The sequence below is a fragment of the Delphinus delphis genome, chromosome 15 (assembly GCF_949987515.2).
Source record: "Delphinus delphis chromosome 15, mDelDel1.2, whole genome shotgun sequence".
Lineage (NCBI taxonomy): Eukaryota > Metazoa > Chordata > Mammalia > Artiodactyla > Delphinidae > Delphinus > Delphinus delphis.
The window spans coordinates 14,933,380-14,954,288 of NC_082697.1; the positions used below are offsets into that span (position 1 = coordinate 14,933,380).

Genomic DNA, 20,909 nt, shown 5'->3' on the forward strand with positions numbered 1-20,909 from the left:
AGATTGTTTGTCTTCATGGAGAATGGACTCCTTTATTATTATTTAATGCCCTTCATCCCCGATAATGTTCCTTGTTCTGAAGTCTGCTTTGACTGAAGTTAAGATATAGCTGCTCCAGCTTTTTTTTTTTTTTTTGATTGGTGTTAGCATGGCACATCTTTCTCCATCCCTTTGCTTTTAAACTATCTTGTGTCTTTCTATTTAAAGTGGGATTTTTTTAAAGACAGCATATAGTTGGGTCTTATTTTTTTTATCTACTCTGACAGTCTCAGTCCTTCAATATTTAATATTTAGGCCAGTCACAAAGTGATTACTGATATACTTAGTATAAACATCTATCATGTTTATAACTTTTCTATTTGTTGCACTTGTTCTTTGTTTCTTTTTCTTTCTTTCCCTCTTTTTCTGCTTCTTTTGTTTTAATTAAGTATTTTATAAAATTCTATTTTCCTCTCCTTCCTTAGCTTATAAATGGTACTTCTTTTTAAAAATTTTTAGCTGTTTCCCTAGCTTGTAACATATGTTTACAACTAATTTAAGTCCACTCTCAAACTATAGCAGTTCAAGGGTAGTACAGGTACCATATAAAAGGACCTATATCCATCATAAAAATCGACATAAAAATCTTCAACAGGGCTTCCCTGGTGGCGCAGTGGTTGAGAGTCCGCCTGCCGATGCAGGGGACACGGGTTCGTGCCCCGGTCCGGGAAGATCCCACATGCCGCGGAGCGGCTGGGCCCGTGAGCCATGGCCGCTGAGCCTGCGCGTCCGGAGCCTGTGCTCCGCAACGGGAGAGGCCACAACAGTGAGAGGCCCGCGTACCGAAAAAAAAAAAACAAAAAAACTTGAACAAAGTATGAGCAAATTGAGTCTAGCAAATATAAAAAGAATTAAACACCAAAACCAAGTGAGGTTTATTCAGAGATGCAAGCCTAGTTCAATATTCAAGTCAGTTAATGTAATCAACCATAGTAATTAACAAAAGAAAAAAATCACATGATCATATCAACTGACGCAGAAAAATCATAAAATTCAATGGCTATTCATGATAAAAACTCAAGAAACTAAGAATAGAGGGTAACTTTGAACTGGATAAAGACCACCTACAGAAGATCTACAGCTAACGTCATACTTAATGGTGAAAGATAAGATGCTTTCCCCTTAGCATCAAGAACAAGGCAAGGATGTCTGCTTTCACCACTTTTATTCAAAATGGTACTGGAAGTCATAGCCAGAACAATAAAATAAGAAAAAGAAATTAAAGGTATACAGATGTGGGAAGAAAATATTTGCAAGTCACACATCTTACAAAGGACTCATATCTAGAATATATAAAGAACTCTCAAAACTCAACAGTAAAAAAACAATCCAATTAGAAAATAACCAAAAGATTTGAACAGATATTTCACCAAAGAGGACATAGAGATGGCAAATAAACACATTAAAATATGCTCAACATCGATAGGCAGTAGGGAAATGCAAACTAAAAGCATGATGAGGTATCACTACACATCTATTTTATACCAGTTAATTAAAAATTAGTGACCATACTAAAAGCAGGTCAGGATGCAAAGAAGCTAGATCATCCAAACATTGCTGGTGGAATGTAAAATGATACAGTCACTCTGGAAAAAGTTCGGCGGTTTCTTAGAAAACTAAACATATACTTACCACAAAATCTAGCAATCATACTCCTTGGCACTGATTACAGAGAAATTAAAACTATGTCCATGTGAAACCTGTATATGAGTGTTCATGTCAGCTTTATTTGTAATAGCCCTAAATGAGAAACAACCCAAATGTTCTTCAGTGGGTGAATGGTTAAACAAATTGTGGTACATCCATACTGTGTAATAATAGTTGGCAAAAGAGGAACAAATTAGTGATACACACAACTGGATGGATATCAAGGGCATTATTCTGAGTACAAAAAAAGCCAAGCCTGCAATGTTACATACTGTATGATTTCATACATGTAACATTCCTGAAATAATAAAAATATAGAAATAGAGATGGGGGACTTCCCTGGTGGCTCAGTGGTTAAGAATCTGCCTGCCAATGCAGGGGACACGGGTTCAAGCCCTGGCCCGGGAAGATCCCACATGCCGTGGAGCAACTAAACCCGTGTGCCACAGTTACTGAGCCTGCGCTCTAGAGCCCACGAGCCACAACTACTGAACCCCGCGTGCCTAGAGCCCGTGCCACAACAAGAGAAGCCACGGGGCAATGAGATGGCCGCGCAACCCAACGAAGAGTAGCCCCCCGCTCACCGCAACTAGAGAAAGCTCACGTGCAGCCACAAAGACCCAATGCAGCCAAAAATAAATAAATAAATTTATTTTAAAAAAAAGAAAATCAAAAGAAAAAAATTAAATATGTATCCCGCTTTGAAATATATATATATATGTATATACCCCAATAAACCTAACTTTAAAGAAAGTAAAGTACAAACTATGAGATGAAACAAAACAATGACGAAAAAAGAGTAGACCCTCACAGCCATCAGGATAGCTACTATAGAAAGAAAGAAAGAAAGAAAGAAAGAAGGGAGGGAGGAAAAATAACAAGTGTTGGTGAGGATGTGGCAAACTGAAACCCTGTGCACTGTTGGTGGGAATGTAAAATAGTGCAGCCACTATAGAAAACAGAATGGTGGTTCCTCAAAAAATTAAAAATAGAGGGACTTCCCTGGTAGTCCAGTGGGTAAGACTCCGAGCTCCCAATGCAGGAGGCCCAGGTTTGATCCCTGGTCAGGGAATTAGATCCCTCATGCCTCAACTAAGAGTCTGCATGCCACAACTAAGAAGTCCACATGCCGCAACTAAGACCCAGTGCAGGCTAAATAAATAAATATTAAAAGAAATTAAAAATAGAATTACCATATGGCCCAGAAATTCCACTTGTGAGTGTACACTCAAAAGAATTTAAAGTAGGGTCTTAAAGAGAGATATTGGGGCTCCCCTGGTGGCACAGTTAAGAATCCGCCTGCCAAGCAGGGGACACGGGTTCGAGCCCTGGCCCGGGAAGATCCCACATGCCGCAGAGCAACTAAGCCCATGTGCCACAACTACTGAGCCTGCGCTCTAGAGCCCACGTGCCACAACTACTGAAGCCTGTGCACCTAGAGCCCATGGTCCACAACAAGAGAAGCCACCGCATGTGAAGCCCACACACTGCAATGAAGAGTAGCCCCTGCTCGCTGCAACTAGAGAAAGCCCGCGTGTAGCAACGAAGACCCAACACAACCAAAAATAAATAAATTTTTTTAAAAAGAGAGATATTTGTACACCCATGTTCATAGCAGCATTATTCATAGTAGCCAAAAAGGTGGAAGCAACCCAAGTGCCTACCAATGGATTAGTAGATAAGCAAAATATGGTCTATACGTACAACAGAATATTATTCAGCCTTAAAGGAAGGGAATTCTGCTATAACGTGATGAACCTTGAGGATATTATGCTAAGTGAAATAAGCCATCACAGCAAAACAAATATTGTATGATTCCATTCACATGAGGTCCCTAGAGCAGTCAAATTCATAGAGACAGAAGGCAGCAGGGTGGTTGCCAGGGCTGAGGGGGAGTTGGGAATGGGGAGTTGTTATTTAGTATTGAGTTTCAGTTTTGCAAGATGAAAAGAGTTCTGGAGATGGATGGCGGTGATGGTTACGCAACAGTGTGAATGTACTGAACACTACTGAACTGCCCACTTAAAATGTTTAAGGTGGTAAATTTTGTTATGTGTATTTACCACAACTAAGAAAAACAGACTGGAAGTTTCTCACTCAAGTGCCTTGGATTTGGTCCAAAGGGCTGACCAGCTGTGTGTCCTTGGGTGTCACTATTCCCATAAATGGTTTTTCCTGTGTAAACGGAAGAGACAGACAAGACAGAATATGGGAATTTGCTTTAGGAGCCATTGCTGGGGTACAATGTCTGGTCAGGGAGAATGCCCTGCCCCCTTGGGGATGAACTCCCTAAGCTTCCAACGGGAGGGAAGTGAATGACGATGAAAAGAACAGGCTAGAACAGAATGGCAGAGGCGCGCGCCAGCCCCTGGAGCTCAATCAAGCCCCGTTGCCTCGGTTGCTGGAACGCTCCCAGGATGCTCTGACCCTCAGGACAAACTCCCAGCCCCTGAGCCTGTGATCAAGCCCTTAGCAGTCTGTGTCTTGCTCACTCCTCCGGGTTTGGTCACTGCCGTTCTGGGCTCCTACTTTCCACTCCAGCACATACACCAGTTCCTAATTCCCTCCCACACCTGTACTTTTAAAATCCCCTCTTTTGAGAGTGCCCTGCCCAGCCCACAGCCCTCTGCCTGGAGGCCATACTCCTCCTTTGTTCCTCATCACCATCTCTGCGAAGACTTCCCTGGCCTCCCCACACTGCTCCTCTGTGTTCCAGCGGCGCCCGCCCCCCAGCCCTTACCATAGGTAATGCCATTTATTTCACTTTTTCATGAAATACTTAGTGGGCACCTATTGTCAGCCAGGTACTATTCTAGGCTCTGAGGGGTTAGCAACGAAGAGAACAGCCAGAAGTCCCTGCCCCTGAGGAACGCATATTCTAGAAGGACCTCTCCCCTGGGCCTGTGTGCCATCTTCAGTGGGGAGCGCACAGCGGGGCCCCAGCCCTTGGGGCCCAGGTGCTGAGTGGCGGGGGTAGACGACCCTGATGCAGCCCACCAGAGTCCAGCAGGGTCCAGGAAGAGCTGAAATCGCGCAGGGAGAGGGAAGCAGAGGAGCCACGGAGAGTGCTGAGGCAGAGGGAGAGGGGCGGGGCTGTGCTCTGCGCCTTCCCTGCCAAGTCACCTCCTGGGTTTCTTCCCTGGTCCACAGAGTGTTTTACCACCCGCTTATCTTTGCCCTAATAATAAAGGGCATGTACATGTAAGAAGCTGTTCGGTAGTCTGGTCTTGGTCCATCACCCCTAAAAGGCAGAGCTAAGCACCCCAGATGCACGCACACCCCTCCGCCCGGGTATGGTGTGGATGTGGTACCAGATTGGCTGACTGAGTGAGGTGGTGCCCGAGAGGCTGGATCTCACCAGCTCTTCTGATTATTCAGATGCAGCCAGCTGGGCAGATTACTCAGAGCAGCCTAAGCTGTTAAAATCTCCCATCATCTGTCCCCAGCCCTTCACCACGACTCCGCCTCTGCCCTCATCTCCTGACGCCACTCCTTCCCCCTTCCCTCACCTCATCCAGGTCTCTCCTCAAATCTCATCTTGTCGGTGAAATGGCCCCATTCCATCCTTTTTAATACAGCAAAGCTTCTACTTTTGTTCTCCCTTTCCGGACCACACTGTTTACTTTTCTCCACACACTTACTCCCATCCAACGTTAACAGAAGCGTGCTGGAACCGACTCTGAGGGCTTACAAAAGCCTATGACATTTTTAGGAACTTGGTTGGCTGGTTGTTAAGCAATGCCATCACTAAAAATTAAATTATACCAACTTCATCAAGTTAATGATATTAAAAACAAAGGTGAGGGGCTTCCCTGGTGGCGCAGTGGTTAAGAATCCACCTGCCAACGTAGGGGACACGGGTTCGAACCCTGGTCCGGGAAGATCCCACATACCACAGAGCAACTAAGCCCATGCACCACAACTACTGAGCCCACGTGCCACAACTACCAAAGCCCGAGCACCTAGAGCCCGTGCTCCACAAGAGAAGCCACCGAAATGAGAAGCCCACGCACTGCAACGAAGAGCAGTCCCCGCTCACCGCAACTAGAGAAAGCCCGCGTGCAGCAACGCAGACCCAACACAGCCAAAAATAAATAAATAAAAAATAAATTAATTAAAAAAAAAAAAGATAAAAACAAAGGTGAAAAATGCTCAAACTCATCACTTTCTAATTTTTACTACCTTTTGCTATTATCTATGACCTTGAGAATCTTTACAGCTGTAGAAATATGGTAGAAATATATAATATATAATGGCATGCTACTGTGCATTTCTTTTCAACTCTGCATTCATTGACATCACACTGGTAGCTTGAAATCGGCCCTGGTAGGAGTATTTACACCACAGAAATAGGTAAGTATGATAAATCAGGTTTTGATTTATTGTTCTGTTGATTGTCTAGACCAGCAGTTGGCCATGGGCCAAATCCAGCCCACCAACTATTTCTGTAAATAAACTTTATTGCAACACAGCCAGGCCCACTCATTTCCATATCTGTGGCTGCTTTCACATCCCAAGAGCAGTTGAGTAGTTGCAACTACATGGCCTGCAAAGTCTAACATATTTACTATCTCATTCCTTACAGAAGAAATTTGCCTACCCCCGGTCTAGCCTTAAGAAAGTAACGGAGGAAATGTTAATAATGTAGATTAAATGTAAATATGTTCTGTCTATAGCTGCTACAGGCAGATCTCATTTTATTTCGCTTTACTGCACTTCACAGATAGTGCGGTATTTACAAATTGAAGGTTTGTGGAAACCCTAGTTGAACAAGTCCATAGGCACCATTTTTTCAACAGCATTTGCTTGCTTCATGTCACTGTGTCACATTTTGGTAATTTTCACAATATTTCAAACTTTTTCACTATTATACTTGTTACAGTGATCTGTGACCTTTGATGTTGCTGCTACGACTTGCTGAAGGCTCAGATGATGATCAGTGTTTTTTAGCAATTAAGTATTTTTAAATTAAGGTATGTACATTTTTTTAGACATAATGCTATTATTGCACACTTAACAGACTACAGTATAGTGTAAACATAACTTTCATATGCACTGGGAAACCAAAAGGTTCAGGTAGCTCGCTGTATTGCAGTGGTCTGGAACCGAACCTGCCATATCTCTGAGGTATGCCTGTACATTGAAAATGGCCACACACGCGCAAAAAAAGCTGAGCAAATATACTCCCGGTGTTTGAAAACTGTGACCTAATACAGCAGAGAAGTCGATCAGGTCATTGAGAAATGAGTTGAATTCCAACATCTTTGTTCTTTCACTTTTTCACTTTCTTACATCAACATTCATGTTGGAACTACACTTGTTCATCAGTTATAACCATAGGTTGACTATGGATGCAAGAGTTAGGCAAAATTCAAGAAAAGTATACTGTAAGAATAAACTGGCTATACCGAATTCACAATAAAGAGTATTGTAGAATTTTATTAGGTTTCTTTCAGTAAAATTTATGATAAACACACATTCACACACACATATACACACTTTGTTTCCGAGAGCCTATTGTTAAACCTTTACAAGCACACATTCTCCACTAGAATGTAAGTTCCTTGATGGTAGGAATTGTTTTTTTTTTAATCCAGCGCTTAGAACACACCTAACACATAGCAGATACACAGTCAACATATGTGACACGAATCAACATATGAGCATAGTTGGGAACCCACGTTTCATGGGTTGACGGTCAGACCTTACGTTTCCAGCTCCAACATTATCCAGCTGTGTGGATAAATTATTTAATTTCTTTGAACCCTGGGTTCTTTATTAAAACAAACAAACAAACGAAAAGACGGGGGAATCTTCCTACCTCACAGGGAGATGGTGACAATATATGCCTCTGCCCGGCACCTACCAGGTTTCTCCACAGACAGGAGTTTCCTCCTCACCCTCCACCCCTGCCATCCACATACTCCTCGGAGACAGCCCTGCCACTGTCACACATTTCAGTGATGTCACAGCCCCCTCCCTGGGAGCCCCAGCACAATCATCCCCATGCCCAGCCTGAGCGCTGGCTGAGCTGAGAGAGGCGGGGGGCAGGCGGTGCCTTGCTCCATCTGTCTCTGAGGCCTCACAGCTCCAGCATGAGTCCATCAGCAAAGAAGAGGCTCAAGAATACAGTGGTTTCCAAGGTTGGATTTGGGACTAGACCCAGTGGGGGTCTCAACAAAGAGTCCAACCATGCCCAGGATGGGGACCTTCCAGCCTGGGGGGAAGAGGGAGAGGTGAAGGGTGAAGGGAGGTCAGGAGAGTTAGAATGGGCTCCCTGTTTCCACCCCCAAACCAAGGTGACAAAACTCCCAGTCTAGGGTTGGTCACACCAAGCCCAGCCCAATGGAGAGGCATTATGGAGGCGTTCGGGGGGTTCCTACTGTGTTAGCATTCCCTCTCTCTCTCTCTCTCTCTCTCTCTCTCTCTCCCTCTCTCTCTCTCTCTCTCTCTGTCAGATGCAAGATGAGGAACCACGGGACAAGATACAGCAGCCTGTCAGCAAAGTAATTGCGCGGAACCGACTTAAAGCGGTGAGGCGCCCCGTTTTGGTGTCTGCTTAGGAGAGCCTGAGCCCCCATGCAGTGTTGCTCCTGGCTGCCAGGCCGAGTGACCCGGGAGGAGTCACCTGGCCCTGCCCTGAGCTGAGCTGAGCCAAAGTCCGGGTAGCGGGGTGGGACGCTAGCCCAGGAAAGCTGAAGCTTCAGTTTTTCTGGCTCCTCGCCCCTGGCAGGTGCTAAAAAACTTGGCGCTCTTGAAGCTGCTTGAGAGCTCGAACCCTCGGACCCAAGAACTGCATAACCTGGCCAAAAGGTGTTGGAATTCCCTGCTCAGAGTTCCGAAGATCTGCAGGGTCTCCTCTGGGTGAGCATGGCCCACCCGCGGCCCCTATCATGGGCCCAATAGCCACCTTTACTAGGAACGGGCACTATGCTAAGGAATTTCGCAACCTGCATTTTGATTAGGCTCTGGCAGAAAGGTAGTTATTTATTAGCCCTATTTTACTGAGGAGCTGAGGCCCAAGAGATGTTGTAACTTATCCCGTTAACTGGACTGGTAAGTGGCAGAGCTAGGATTTGAAGCCGTTCCCAGCTGATATCAGAGCTGTTGTCATAACCCTGGTCATAATCATCCAACCACGGGACTAACCACCACCTGGTGCTCTGAGCACGCGGGGCCACCCCTTCTGCCTCTCCCAAGTCAACACCACGCAGAGATTCACCTGCAAACTAGTCATTCTGCTGAGGCTCAGTTTCCTCACAAGTCACATCAGGATGCTAAGAAAGCTGACATGAGGCACCCGCTAAGTGCCAGGTACCATGCAAAGCATTTTCCCACTTAGTTTATTCTTCACAAAAATCCTGTTAGGTAGAAGGAATTACCCCAGTTTTACAGATGAGGAAACTAAGGCTCTGACAGGTTACCTTTCTTGCCCCAAATCACACAGATGGTAAGAGGCAGAAGCAAATGTGAATCCCAGTTTGTCTCCAAAGCCTGTGCTCTCCAAGCCGCTCTGCCTCTTCCCTGCCTCCTGCTTTGCAGGACTGTTGTGAGGGTCCTGGGCCTGACACCCAGTGGGCACCCAATCGGCAGTGGCCATTATTATCCTCTGTATTGTCATTATCCTGAGCCTGAGGCCTCTCTCTCTCCACACACACTCAGCTAGGACGGGGGCTGCCACATTGCAGGGGACTCAGTCTACGACAGACACCCCTGGGGAAAGTCTCCTAACCCCTCTAGGTAACTCCACCCCTCTGGCTCCTCCCTCTGAGTTGGCGTCCTCCTCGATGCAGGTGCTCAGGAAACACTGAGCCAGAAGGGTCAGGATCATCTAGTCCCAGAGATTTCCAAGCCTTTTTAAAGCAGCAGAGCCACTCTTCAAATTTCTGTCCCCAAGCCCCAACTGTGTCGTTGGAGGGAAGCTATCCTGCCCCTCACCCTGCCCCTCCAGGGGTGGGGGGTGGTCATTTGAGATATTTTCTAAGATTTCTTGGAACACAATATGAAAAAAAAAAAACCCAAAAACAAAACACTGGACCAGTCCACTCCATCAGTTGAAATCCAAAGAGGCAGAACCCTAACCTAGTGGCCGATGCAGGCAATATATATTTCTAGGTATCCTAACTACTAGCCATTGCCTCAGGCCTTTCCAACCTCTCACATCCCTTCTGCCTGCCCGTCCTTATCACCACACCCCCTGCCCCCAGGAACAAGACCTCTGAGTGGTAGAGAAGCTTCTTTTCAGGCCCTCTCTAGCTTTCCTGACAGGCTCCCTGAGCTGACTGCAGAACCGTTGTCTCGGTCTAGCTGGAGGCCCATGACCTTGGTCTTGCTCTGCTGACTGCCGCTCCTCTCCCTGCCAGCCACGAAGACGTCTGGGATACAGTAGAACAAAATAACAAAGATCTTCAGGAGGCTGGGTGTCCCAACAAGAAACTGGACTCCAAGAAATCAGAGCCCCTGAGGGAGCCTGAGGACCCGGAGCAGCCAAGGCCCAAGGCGGCACTGCGGAAGGGGCACACGGCACAGCAAGCAGTGCCGCACGAGGAGGAGCGGCCGGAGCCTGAGGTCCCCGTGACGTCAAAGGGTCGTGGCCTGCCCACTGGCCCTGGAGCCCAGGAGAGGCAATCACCCACTGTGGACCCCCGGGTCGTCTTCCTGAAGACCCACCAGTACAGAACTCCCATGGAGGACATGAAACAGCTGGACACAGCAGACCAGTGGATCTGGTGTGAGGGGCTGCCCACACGAGTCCACCTCCCAGGGCCCCGGGTGATGTGCAGACCATCCGCCCTGCGCTCGGTCAAGCGCTGCTGCACCCGCCTCTGCTCGGCATCACTTGAGCTGCCAATGGTCCGTCCATACAAGATGTGACAATGCCACTGCCAGGCTAGGGTGAGACACAAGCCCCAAGCCAGGCCCTGAGCTGGGCCCAGAGTCAGAGGGCTTAGGATCCAGAGTCTTGGGGGCTGTGGCTGGCGGTGCTGGGAGGCCCTACCTTCATGCCCAGAGAGGGAAGCCCAGAGAGGCGGAAGCCATTGACCAAGTCCACACAGCAGGGCAGTGGCCAGGCTGGGTCCTCTCAGGACCCAAGTAGGGGCTCCGGGGAAGGAGGGCACTGGGAGTGTGGTTCTGAGGTGGGTCATCCACTGCCTGGAGGCCTCAGGAGGGGCCATCTGCTATGGCTCAGAATCTCACAGAAGTCTGAGTAAGTGAGTTTAGGGATTTCCAAATGTGGGGCTAAGGGGAGGGGGCGTGGTCAAGTAAGGCTCTTCTGCATCTCACCCCCTCTTAGATAAACTCTGCATTTGTTTTATTTATTCGTGCCTCAAATAAGACCTACTCTGAACAAAAGTTCCTTAGCAAAAGAAAAAGTAGAAATACTCCAGCCCCTCCACTGAGGTCCCAAGAAAGGAAGGGGGTGATGGGCCTGGGGATCCAGTTGAATGGGAAGCTGCCCCTTCAGCAAACCGGGCATCGCCAATCTGCCAGACACCGCAGCGCCCTGGTCCCTGAGCCCTCTCCCTGGACGCCAGCGCCCTCTGGGGGCGGTCTTAGCTCCTAACTGACGCTGAGGTCTCTGCTCGCAGGTGTGACCTTGGATGGGAGCCAGAGGTGTGCGGAGAGGGCGGAGATCGCGCAACCATCTCAACGGGAGGGACGGGCGGGAAAATTCGCGAGTCTACAAATAAAATCTCCCATATGGCGCTGAAGAATACTGCCGCTGGCTCTGCCTCTTTATCTGGGGCTGGAAGGCTGGAGGAAAGAGGCCCTCCGCGGAGGTAAGGTGGGGGAGTGGTGAAGAGTGTGAATCACGACTTCAGGTTAATTCCACTCCATCCCCAGGTCCCTACGGTCAGTGTAGAAGCCGTAACAAAGAAGCAAGCGGGCTGCTCCCCTCCCCCGCCTCTGCAAGCTGGCCTCCTGAGCGGTGCTCTCCATGAAGTCATAGAAGGGGGGCGTTGGTTGTGCGCTTCCCGGGTGCCAGGTGCCTCACAATGGCCCTGCAGGCCAAGGAGAGGAGGAAACCCCCGCGGCGCCGAGAAGCTGAGGTCTTGCGCAGGCTCACGCCGCTGGGAAGTGGCACAGCAAGAACTCTAATCTAGGTCTCCTGGCTGCTCCCCGTTCCATTTCCCGAAGAAGGGGAAAAGGTGCAACGCAGCATCCAGCCCGTCACGCACGTGCATTGCGCCCTGATTATCACGGCTCCGGGTGTCAATAAATGCCAGCCGGAAATGTGAAATGTGCCCCGCCTGGGTCACGGAAAGCACCGAGTCAGGCGGGGAACTGGTACTTCGTCCTACTGCTCCCGTGGGACACAGCGCGTCCATCCTCCAACCCCGAGTCCGGTAGGAGCCACAGGGCCCTGAATATGCAGTTGGGGAGAGGAAAACAGAGGGGGCCCAGGCTTTCTCTGCACAAAGGCTATGATCCTGGTCCTCCGTATTCCCCTGGAGACAGACAGGCTGTGTGCAGCGGGCGCCCTCGGGAGAGCAGCAGAGCCATCGAGGGGCGCAGAGCCCTCCACCCTCACTCCCAGGGAGCCAGGACACTGATGGAGATCCTCAGATTGGGAGGGAGAGAGAAGGATGGGAAAGGCTCCCGCTAAACCGGCCGGCTCGCACCCCTCCTCTCCACTGGGGCTTAGCACCCTGACTGAGCATCCGCCAGGAGACCGCCAGCGGAAACCGGGCCGCGAGAACAGCCTGAGCGGGGCCTGGCGCTGGACCGCTCTGCACCGCACTGCTCAGCCTCGGGAATGGCGACCTAACGCCCCCCACAGCGCGCTCCCTACCTGCGGCCACCCAGGCGCGGCGCTCCCTTCCCGAGCACCCCGCCCCGCCCCCTCCGCGCAACCTCCACTCCCGTAACCACTTCAAGCTGTCTTCCCGCTAAGCTTGCAATCCAGCCCATTTCCTGGGTAGTCTCCATTTCGGTTCCCTTGCTGGGCATCATCAATCACACCAACCCTCTATTCGATCTCTCCTCCCAAGCACCTTCCGTTCCATCAACCTTCAAGTAAACTTCTGTCCAGCGTGCTCTATCAGCGGGCGATTAGGGCAGCGCACTCCCAAACAAAAAGCCAAACCCTGTGTGTGTGGCGGGGTGAGGGTGGGGGCATGCACTAGGCTTCATGGGAACCTTCCCCGGGGAGCCCCAAGTGGGGGCCCGAATGGCCTGAGCCTAGGCGAGGTTGGCAACTTCTGCTTTGCCCAATTGGGAGCCAGAGCTGGGCCCCAGCTTCCCACGGGCAATGCCATCAAGTGAGCACACAGAAGCCTGTGTGCCTAGGCTGGGACCCAGCGTGGCCAGGGTGCCGCTGGAGAAGCAAGGATGCAGGCCTCATGCATGTGAATGACTTCCAGCAGTGCACTCCTTCCAGCCTTATCCCTTCCACCTGCTGGCATTAGGCTCAGGCAGCCTGCCTCCCATAACCCCAGGACTAGGGTCTCCCCACTACCATTCTCCCATTGTTTAACCACTTCAACCTGAGGCCCCTCTTCAGGGCTCAGTCAGATCCTGATTTGGGCAGGATGCTGCAACCCATAATCTCAGGGATAAGAGACCGCAGGAGAAATGGCTCCCTAACAGTTAACTGGGGGAAATTTTTTAATGTTTGAATTTTAACAAGTCACACGACCTCTCAGAGCGTATTGCATCTGTTTATTAAAAGAGGGATACTAGTAGCCATTCCAGAGGGCTTTGCGCAAATCAGGCTTGATGTAGTTGAAACCAGTTTGTGGGACGTTGAACATTCGGCCTGTTTTCCAGGCCTCCTTGCTGTAATAAAGCCAGTACTGGCCCTGTTTCTCACTTATGAGCGGCTGCCTAACTGCCCACCTTTAGGGAACTAGCTGCTTGTTTAAAAAGCCAGTCTTATGTTCACATTCACAAAATAGCATCTGGATCCCGGAGACTGTCCCTCTCCCAATCTGGGCCATGTACCACTTAAACATGATTGGTGGATGAATGGGGCTGAGGTTGCTGAGGCAGACAGGCCTAGCTTCTTATCAGCTGTTTGATGCTGGGGAAAGCTGTTTACTCCTAAGCCTCAGTTTCATTGTCTGCAAAATGGGGAAAACGGTGGTGCCTATCTCATTGGGTTAAGTTAGAAACATAAATCACTTTACAGTGCATGGCACATAGGAGCTCAATACTTGGTGGCTGTACCTAGGTCATGGGCAAGCCTGTCCCCCACCTAACAGCTGAGGCTTTGAAGAAAGATATCTCCTCCGTAAAATGGGAAGGGGGCAGCGGTCCCATAATTCTAACTGCTTAGATTCATGGATCACTTTCTTATAGGTCAGGCACAGCACTAAATGCTTTACATTATGACATCTCACTGAATCCTCACAAAAACTCAGGGAAGTTCAACCCAGGGAAGGTTAAGTAGCTTATCCAAGGTCTCAGAGCTGGTAATGGGACTCCAGGACTTAACCTTGCACTCCGTTGCAGCTCTCTATAGCCTTCTGACATTGGGCCCCTAGAAGTCTCCCTGGCTTGGCCAGGTAGGCAGGTCAGGGATTAAAACTCTCAGCTCCCTCTACTCCCCTTGCTTCAATGTTGTTCTACCATCCTTTGCTACTTTCCTACAGAAAACCTCAAGCACGCAGTAGCTCTTAATTCCCTCTCCACAAAGAACCTCTCTTGTGCCCAGAACTGGCCTCTCCTTCCCCTGCCCCTGAGGCTGTAGTCCCTGGGTTACAGGCTGACTGCCCCCGGGGACTGCGAGAAGGAAGCTACCCTGATCTGGGAGTTGTTGAAGAGAGGCTAAGACTCTGCTTCCAGGGGAACCTAACCTGTTTGAGCTGTGCCTCACATAAGACTCACGGGGACCTGGAGCTTCCCGCCTCACTGGTGCCTGCTGGCTGCCCTTCTGACCCCCATGTGGCTCTGATCTGGGCAGGCCTGCCTAGAACTAGGGGTTAGAGGCACCCTCTGAGCTAGACATCCCTTTCTCCTTTCCCATCCTTCTTGCGGGTTATAAACTATTCTGAGCACCAGCTATGCACTAGTCTCCACTTGTCTCTCCAAATGGTAGTGGATGGGATGGGGCGGGGGGGCGTCTAGACGTCAGACCCCTACGAAGTCAAGAGCTACACCAACTCAGTGGTAGGGTGGCGGTAACTTTCGGATCTAGGTACTTTCCTTTATCCTTTGGAAATAAAAATATTTCCAACATTCCTATGTTCACTTGGAAATCTGTGGCCATATTTAATGTACTGCCTATCCGTTTTCTTGGAAAGCAAGTAATATTCACACAGTTTACATCCTTAGTATTTAAAACAATACAGTAGGATGAGAAAGTATGATTATAAGGTGCAGATTGTTTAAGCACTAAGAACTTAAACATCTTTAACTATTAATCTCCTCAGAATGAGCTTATTAATGTCACTACCGGAACCCACATCCTGGCTCTGCCAGCTCCTAACATGTAACCTTGGGCAAGTTCCTTACAGTTTCCTCATCTGTAAGATACAGATGATGCTGTTTCCTACTTCAGAGGGTTGTTGTGAAGATTAAGTGAGCAAGGAGGTGCAGAGCACTTAGTCTACTGCTGGACATCTCTTTAGGAAGCACTCAATGCATGTTATTTATTACTTCCATTGCCCAGTCCTCTCTGGAACTTGCCTCTAGACACTGCTTTGTCACTTTAGAATTCATAAAAATCTCAGGAAACTCACATATGTTTGACCCCCAACTGTCATTCAGCTTAGTCATGATATTATTAAAAAACAAAAAAAACCCACCTTGGCTCCCCTGACCTTTGGCAGTTTTCATAAATCCAACTGACACTCAAGGGGCAGAGATCTGTCATCGACGATGTGCAGGACAGCACCAGCCTTTGTGGGAAACTCCCAAAGAGGTGTGCCAACAGCTGGAGCTACCACCACCAGAGCTGGCCACGGGAGCCTGTGGCCACACGATGTGAGTGCTCTGAGGCTTGCCTCAAAATAGTTAGTCACCTGCCTTTAGAGTCTGGGGGGAAATCCATCCACCCAGGGGAAGCCATTTCAGCTGGTCATACCTCCTGGACCCCGCAGTCAGGATTAGAATCTCATTAACAACCTGCTTCCTCCCAGCTTGGCTAGAGTTCCCTGAGTTACTGAGGTGCCTCACCCGAGCATTTTCCCAGCCTCTGCCCAGGCATGTTCACTCTTAAACCTTCATCCTGTCGGCCTCAACTTCCTATTCTGCAGGGCTGGGAGCCAGGAGGCTAGAAAGGCTTCCTGGGGAGATGGCAAAAGTCCCCAGCCATGTAGCCCTAACACTGAAAGCTGAGCACTGACAGCTCTCTCAGGCAGGCTCTGGAGGACCCAAAGGGGAGCAGCAATGGTTTCCAGGCAGAAATGGGTCTAGACCAGTGCATTCCACTGGGCACGTTCAGAAGTCACTGGCAAATGGCAAAGGTACCCTGAGCGTCATGGCAGTTCACCCAAGGCGTGGCGGAGAAGGCTGCAGGCGGGGGTGGGACACAGGTGTCCCCGGCACTTAGTGTTTTAACCAGGTGGAGGAATACTTGGGTTCAGGAAAAAAAGAAGGTGGCCTAATCATTCTGTATAGCTCCCGAGCACAGTATTACAAAATAAGCACAGGCAGAACCGTGGAAAATACTGTATTTATGTACACGGGAAGGGCAGCTGTAAGCCCCTCACAGAGGACACTCCACCCCGAAGAAAAATCTTAGTAGCAAATTCCTATCTCCCTCGGCACTATCAAGTGCACCTCAAGCTGGAAGGCTGGGCTTCCTGTGTCTGGGCGCCCACTGTACCCTTCCCACTGTGTAATTCCAAACAAGGCGGGAAAAGGGAACTATTGCCAGAACGGAGGTCCGTGGGAGCTGGGATGCCCGGTCATTCCTAGAGAACAGGCAGTGACTCTAGTTCGAGGGTTAGATGGGGAGCGACGCTAAGATTCTTCTCTGGGTCCTACGGCCTGCAATGTTGAAAGCTGGCAGCAGGGTGGAGGCCCAGTAGAGAGAACCGGAAGAAAGTCAGTCATGGGTTCACTGGTGTACACACACATGTGTGTAGCAGGACACAGGTTGTGCGTTTTCTTTCTGCTTGATGCCTCCACCTGCCATCCTCTCACCGACAGCAGCCTGCTACTTTGCGCCTACATCTGTCTGTGGCTCTGGATCCAGAAACCCAGTGTTGCTCCAAACAGAACAGCTGCAGTCCAGCAGCACGGCAAAGCTAACAGCTGTCCCAGGGAGGTAAGACAGGTGGCTAGAAGAGTGGTTCGCTGTGATCAGATACCCTTGATTATTTTTTTTTTCCTTTTTAAAATAACAGGCTGGTGACAGGTATGGTGGCTCAAGAGTTCTGATTCTGTTATTACCCTGAAAGAGGTCCCCCTTGCCGACCTCCCAGATACCAAGGCTTCAGTGAACGGAGGCCGTTCTTGCAGCTGTGATCCTGCCTGCTACCTGCCTTCTTGACGGGGCCTCACTCTCTCTCCCACACCAACAGAGACTTCACATTTCCCGGGTTCCTCTCAGGCCTGGGCTGGACCTCATCTGGACAGTCGGAGCAGCCCAAGGTGTCAAGTGCCCAGCTGGGTGTCCAAAGGACCTGACTCTAGACACTGGACTTCGGGGCTGAGTTGAGGGGGATCTCCTTGAGCTCCGACCGCATACACAGGTACTCCCCGATGACAGCCATGAGTGCAATGCACACGGCCTGGACCAGCCACCAGGTCAGCGCCGAGGGGAAACGGGAGCTGTAGAACCAGCAGCCCAGGAGGTGAAAGAAATGGACAGTGACAGTGAAATCCAGACACTGCTTCCCTCGCCGGATGAAGTACAGCAAGCCCAGGGCACTGTGGGGAGAGGACAGCAGTGAGTTGTCACTGGGTTGTCCTGGCCTTAGATTAGGTTATTTGGGGGAGCAGGGACAATTAGGATGACAGCACAGTGGTCAGAAGCAAGCGAGAGAAGTGGGAGGCAGGGGTTACATTATCAGATGCCCAGAGGAACCTGGCAGGTGACGCTGAGAGTGGATCAGGCTGGGGAGAAGGAAAAAGTACGAGCTTGATGATCAATGCAGCTGCCACTCAAAGGGATCCCAGCGATTGGTGGGGACTGTGGCAGCATGAAGCATACCTGTTTCATCTAAAGTGCGGCCTGCAGCTAGGCAAGTCACCATGCTAGAATGCTGGCCTGGAATCAATCGATCATCCCATTTTTTAAGAGAAGCCAGAAATCTGTATTTTTAACATAAAATATCCTGATTTTCAACTAAGTGAAAAAAGTCTTAAACACCCTGCATGGGTTGACAACTGTGTAAGCCAAACAGAACATATCTGGGAGCCAAATTCAGGTCAAAGTCACCACACCAGTTTTCAACCTCCAGTGTAAGGTCAAGAACAGTAATGTGAAAGGCATCGTTCTAAGTACCTCCTGTGAATTAACTCATGGAACCCTTACCACTATGAGGTGGGTAATATTATTAGCCTGATTTTACTGATGAGGAAACTGGGGCTTAGACAGATTAACTTGTCCACAGTCACTAGACTAGTGGTAAAGCTGAGAGTCAAAGCCAAGTGAGTCGGCTTCCCGAGCCTAAGCTCTTAATCACTTCCCTAAACCACCTCTCAGTCAAAGCCCTCAGGGTACAGATGAGGACCCAAGGCCTAGAGAGAAGGGAAGGAACTTGGCCAATGGCACATGGGCCAAGAATAGACTGACTCCCGGTGCAATCCTTTCCTCATCTGATTCCACATCAGGGAAGTGGTCTGAGATGAAAGCTGTCCCAAGGCAGCATGCACAGAGTGACATAAGAGCTTTCCAGCTAAGTCAAAACAGCGATCAAAGAAACCCTACAGCGGAGCCAGTCCCAGAACTGGCCTCTGCCACCCATTTTAGTCCACCACTGCCCAGGAACAAGTGCCAGCCTGTTTCATGTCCGAATTTAGGAAGTTAGTTCCAGTGCTAAGACCCCAAAAGCTGGATAGCAAAACTGGTGATACTCACCAGGTGAGGGCGTTGAGGACGAAGGACATCGTGGAGAGCCGGCCTGGAGGGGTGGAAAAGCCCAGGATCTGAGGGGGAATCACAAATGGAAATATGCTGGAGAAGTGGCCTGGCAGAGCCCCAGGCTCCAGGACCCCAGCAGCCCCGCTCAGGAACAAACATCATTCCAGGACCACAGAAGCCAACAGGCCTCTTCATCTGTATGGCAGCCTACTTCCACCAAGCTGCTTTTATAGACATCCACCACTGTATCTCATCTGACCCCTCACAGCAGCCGGGAAGGGATCATTATCCTCATTTTACAAAGGAGGAATGAAAATTCAAAGAAGTTAAGTCACTTACCCAAAGTGACAGGGTAAATAAACAGCAAAAGAGTTAGAATGGGGTTCAGCAAGACTCCTAAGAAGGTACTACTAGGCACCTGGTGGGTGAGTGACCTCCACCACTGTCCATACGGTACCATCCAATACCAAACATCTGCACACTTTCAGCTTTCAAAGGCCTTGACATTCATTATCTCATATCATCCTCACAACAACCTCATAAAGTTGTTATTGTTGTTACTGTTACCTCTTTTTGGATAATAACTTGCTTATTATTACCTTTTTTTGGATAATAACTTGCCCAAGGGCTACACAGAGAATAAGCAACAGGAGGAAAGATTCCATCCCAGATCTCCTGGCTCCAAGAACTGTGCTTATTACCATATACCACAGCTGCCTCTCTGAAGCAAAACACCTCTCCACCCTCCCATTACACTTTATAAGGCACTTTCTTACTCCTAGGCCCCTCTGGCCCTCATAACATTTTGCTGAGGATTATTCTATTCCAGAAGAGGAAACAGGCTCAGAAAGATAAAGCAACTTGCCCCAAATCCCACAGCTGGTATGTTTCAGCCTACATTGGACACTAAGCATTTCTGAATCCAAAGCCAGGCTCTTTGTACTGCAGTCCACGACCTCTATGCCAGCGGTCTCATGACTTTGCAGACAGGAAAACAGGTTCAGAGAGATGACAACACTCGCCCCAGGTCACACAGCTAGTACATGGAACTTAGAGACCTGACTCCAAAGTCCAGGAAGTTCCCATTATACTCCGTGAATGCTCTTTTATCCATCCCCCCGTCCCCAATTTGGCACCCGAGAATCTGGGACTCAGAGAAGTGAAGTCACTTTTTCAGTGTCAGAAAGGAGATGTATCAGGTTGCCTGGAACGCAGGCCCCTTCCTTTGTACTAATCTGCCTCTCTGTCATTCCATTTTATGGATAGGGCAGCCGAGGCTCAGAAAGGTGATATCCCTTTCCCAGGGCCACAAAACGAGAAGGTGGCCCAGCCAGGTCTAGAGCCCAGTAGTGTCAGACCACCCGGTGAGGCCGAGACGCCGCCCGCGCCGGCCCGGGGACCATACCTCGGCGTCGAACATCTGGTCCAGCGAGGGGCTGCTGCGCACCAGCCCGTCCACCAGCGCCAGCCACAGGCCGAGCGAGCCGTAATACACGGTCTGCATGAGGACGATCTGCGACAGGATCAGCAACGGGTCCCACACGTAGCTGCGGAACTGGCCCGCCATGCCGTCCCGCGGGGCCCGGCCGCCGCCCGGGCCTGGGTCAGCGCCACCGCCGCGCCATGGGCCCCGGGCCGCCCCGGCACCTGAGAGGACACACGCCGGGCCTCAGCCCGCCGGCCGTCACCATGGCAACGTCGCCCAGTCGGGAGGAGGGACTGGGACCGAGGGGGCGAGCCCATTCCGGGAGTTGGGGGGGGAGGCCGGGGCGGACAGACCCATTCCCGGAGTGAGGGGAAATCCTGCCCGTTCCAGCAGCTGCTCGGGCCCCGCTCGTACTCGAGCTCCTGTGGGGTTCACTCACCGGGTGACGGACTCGAGGATCGAAGCTTCCGAGCGCAGCCCAGCCTCAACGACTGGCCCCCGGAACGGTGCTGACAGGCAAGACCATGGAGGAGAGGCCCTACCGGCCTAGAGAGGCAAAGCTCCAGCTCCTGCTGCGACTGTAGCCGCTGCGTAGGAAGGAAGCGTTTCCGGGGACAGCGGTGGAGGGGCGGGGCTGACATTGCGCAGGCGTAGCGGGTGCAGTCTTCGGTTGAGCCACCTAAACGAGAGTAGGGAAGCCCGGAAGCGAAGTGTGCACATGCGCAGAAGAAAAAATGAAGGCGAACGGAAGTGGGGCACCAGAACGGTAGAGCTAGCGTGCCCTCTAGAGGGAAATCTTGAAGAAAAGGAGGACGGCTA

General features: G+C 50.1%; 2 protein-coding genes across 3 annotated transcripts in view; one reads left to right on the top strand and one right to left on the bottom strand.

Annotated features, from left to right (window-relative positions):
* The window catches only part of SYS1 (SYS1 golgi trafficking protein), a 35,030-nt gene extending 14,371 nt beyond the window's left edge, over window positions 1-20,659 (bottom strand). Inside the window, exons 1-4 of one of the 2 annotated variants that reach the window (XM_060030724.1) lie at window positions 20,530-20,659; window positions 20,070-20,311; window positions 18,662-18,729; window positions 16,287-17,508 (exon numbers count right to left, since the gene is read on the bottom strand). In XM_060030724.1, the coding sequence (XP_059886707.1) occupies window positions 17,268-17,508; window positions 18,662-18,729; window positions 20,070-20,231 (471 nt within the window). In that variant the 5' untranslated portion in view covers window positions 20,232-20,311; window positions 20,530-20,659 and the 3' untranslated portion in view covers window positions 16,287-17,267. Of the gene's footprint in view, window positions 1-16,286; window positions 17,509-18,661; window positions 18,730-20,069; window positions 20,312-20,529 lie in introns of those variants that run through there. The other variant, XM_060030725.1, reaches the window with a different exon arrangement.
* Window positions 7,782-10,560, top strand: TP53TG5 (TP53 target 5). The gene is made up of 4 exons (XM_060032699.1): window positions 7,782-7,829; window positions 8,145-8,219; window positions 8,420-8,550; window positions 10,050-10,560. The coding sequence occupies exons 1-4, from the start codon at window positions 7,782-7,784 to the stop codon at window positions 10,558-10,560; spliced, it is 765 nt and encodes a 254-aa protein (XP_059888682.1).
* Window positions 20,660-20,909: the final 250 nt, after the last annotated feature.

What these genes read in the sequence shown, in the direction of transcription:
- TP53TG5 (XM_060032699.1), top strand. Translation starts at nt 7,782, where the DNA reads ATGAGTCCATCAGCAAAGAAGAGGCTCAAGAATACAGTGGTTTCCAAG. An exon ending in AGAATACAGTGGTTTCCAAG is followed by an intron (nt 7,830 to 8,144) that starts GTTGGATTTGGG and finishes TCTCTCTGTCAG; the next exon opens with ATGCAAGATGAGGAACCACG. An exon ending in ATCTGCAGGGTCTCCTCTGG is followed by an intron (nt 8,551 to 10,049) that starts GTGAGCATGGCC and finishes TCTCCCTGCCAG; the next exon opens with CCACGAAGACGTCTGGGATA.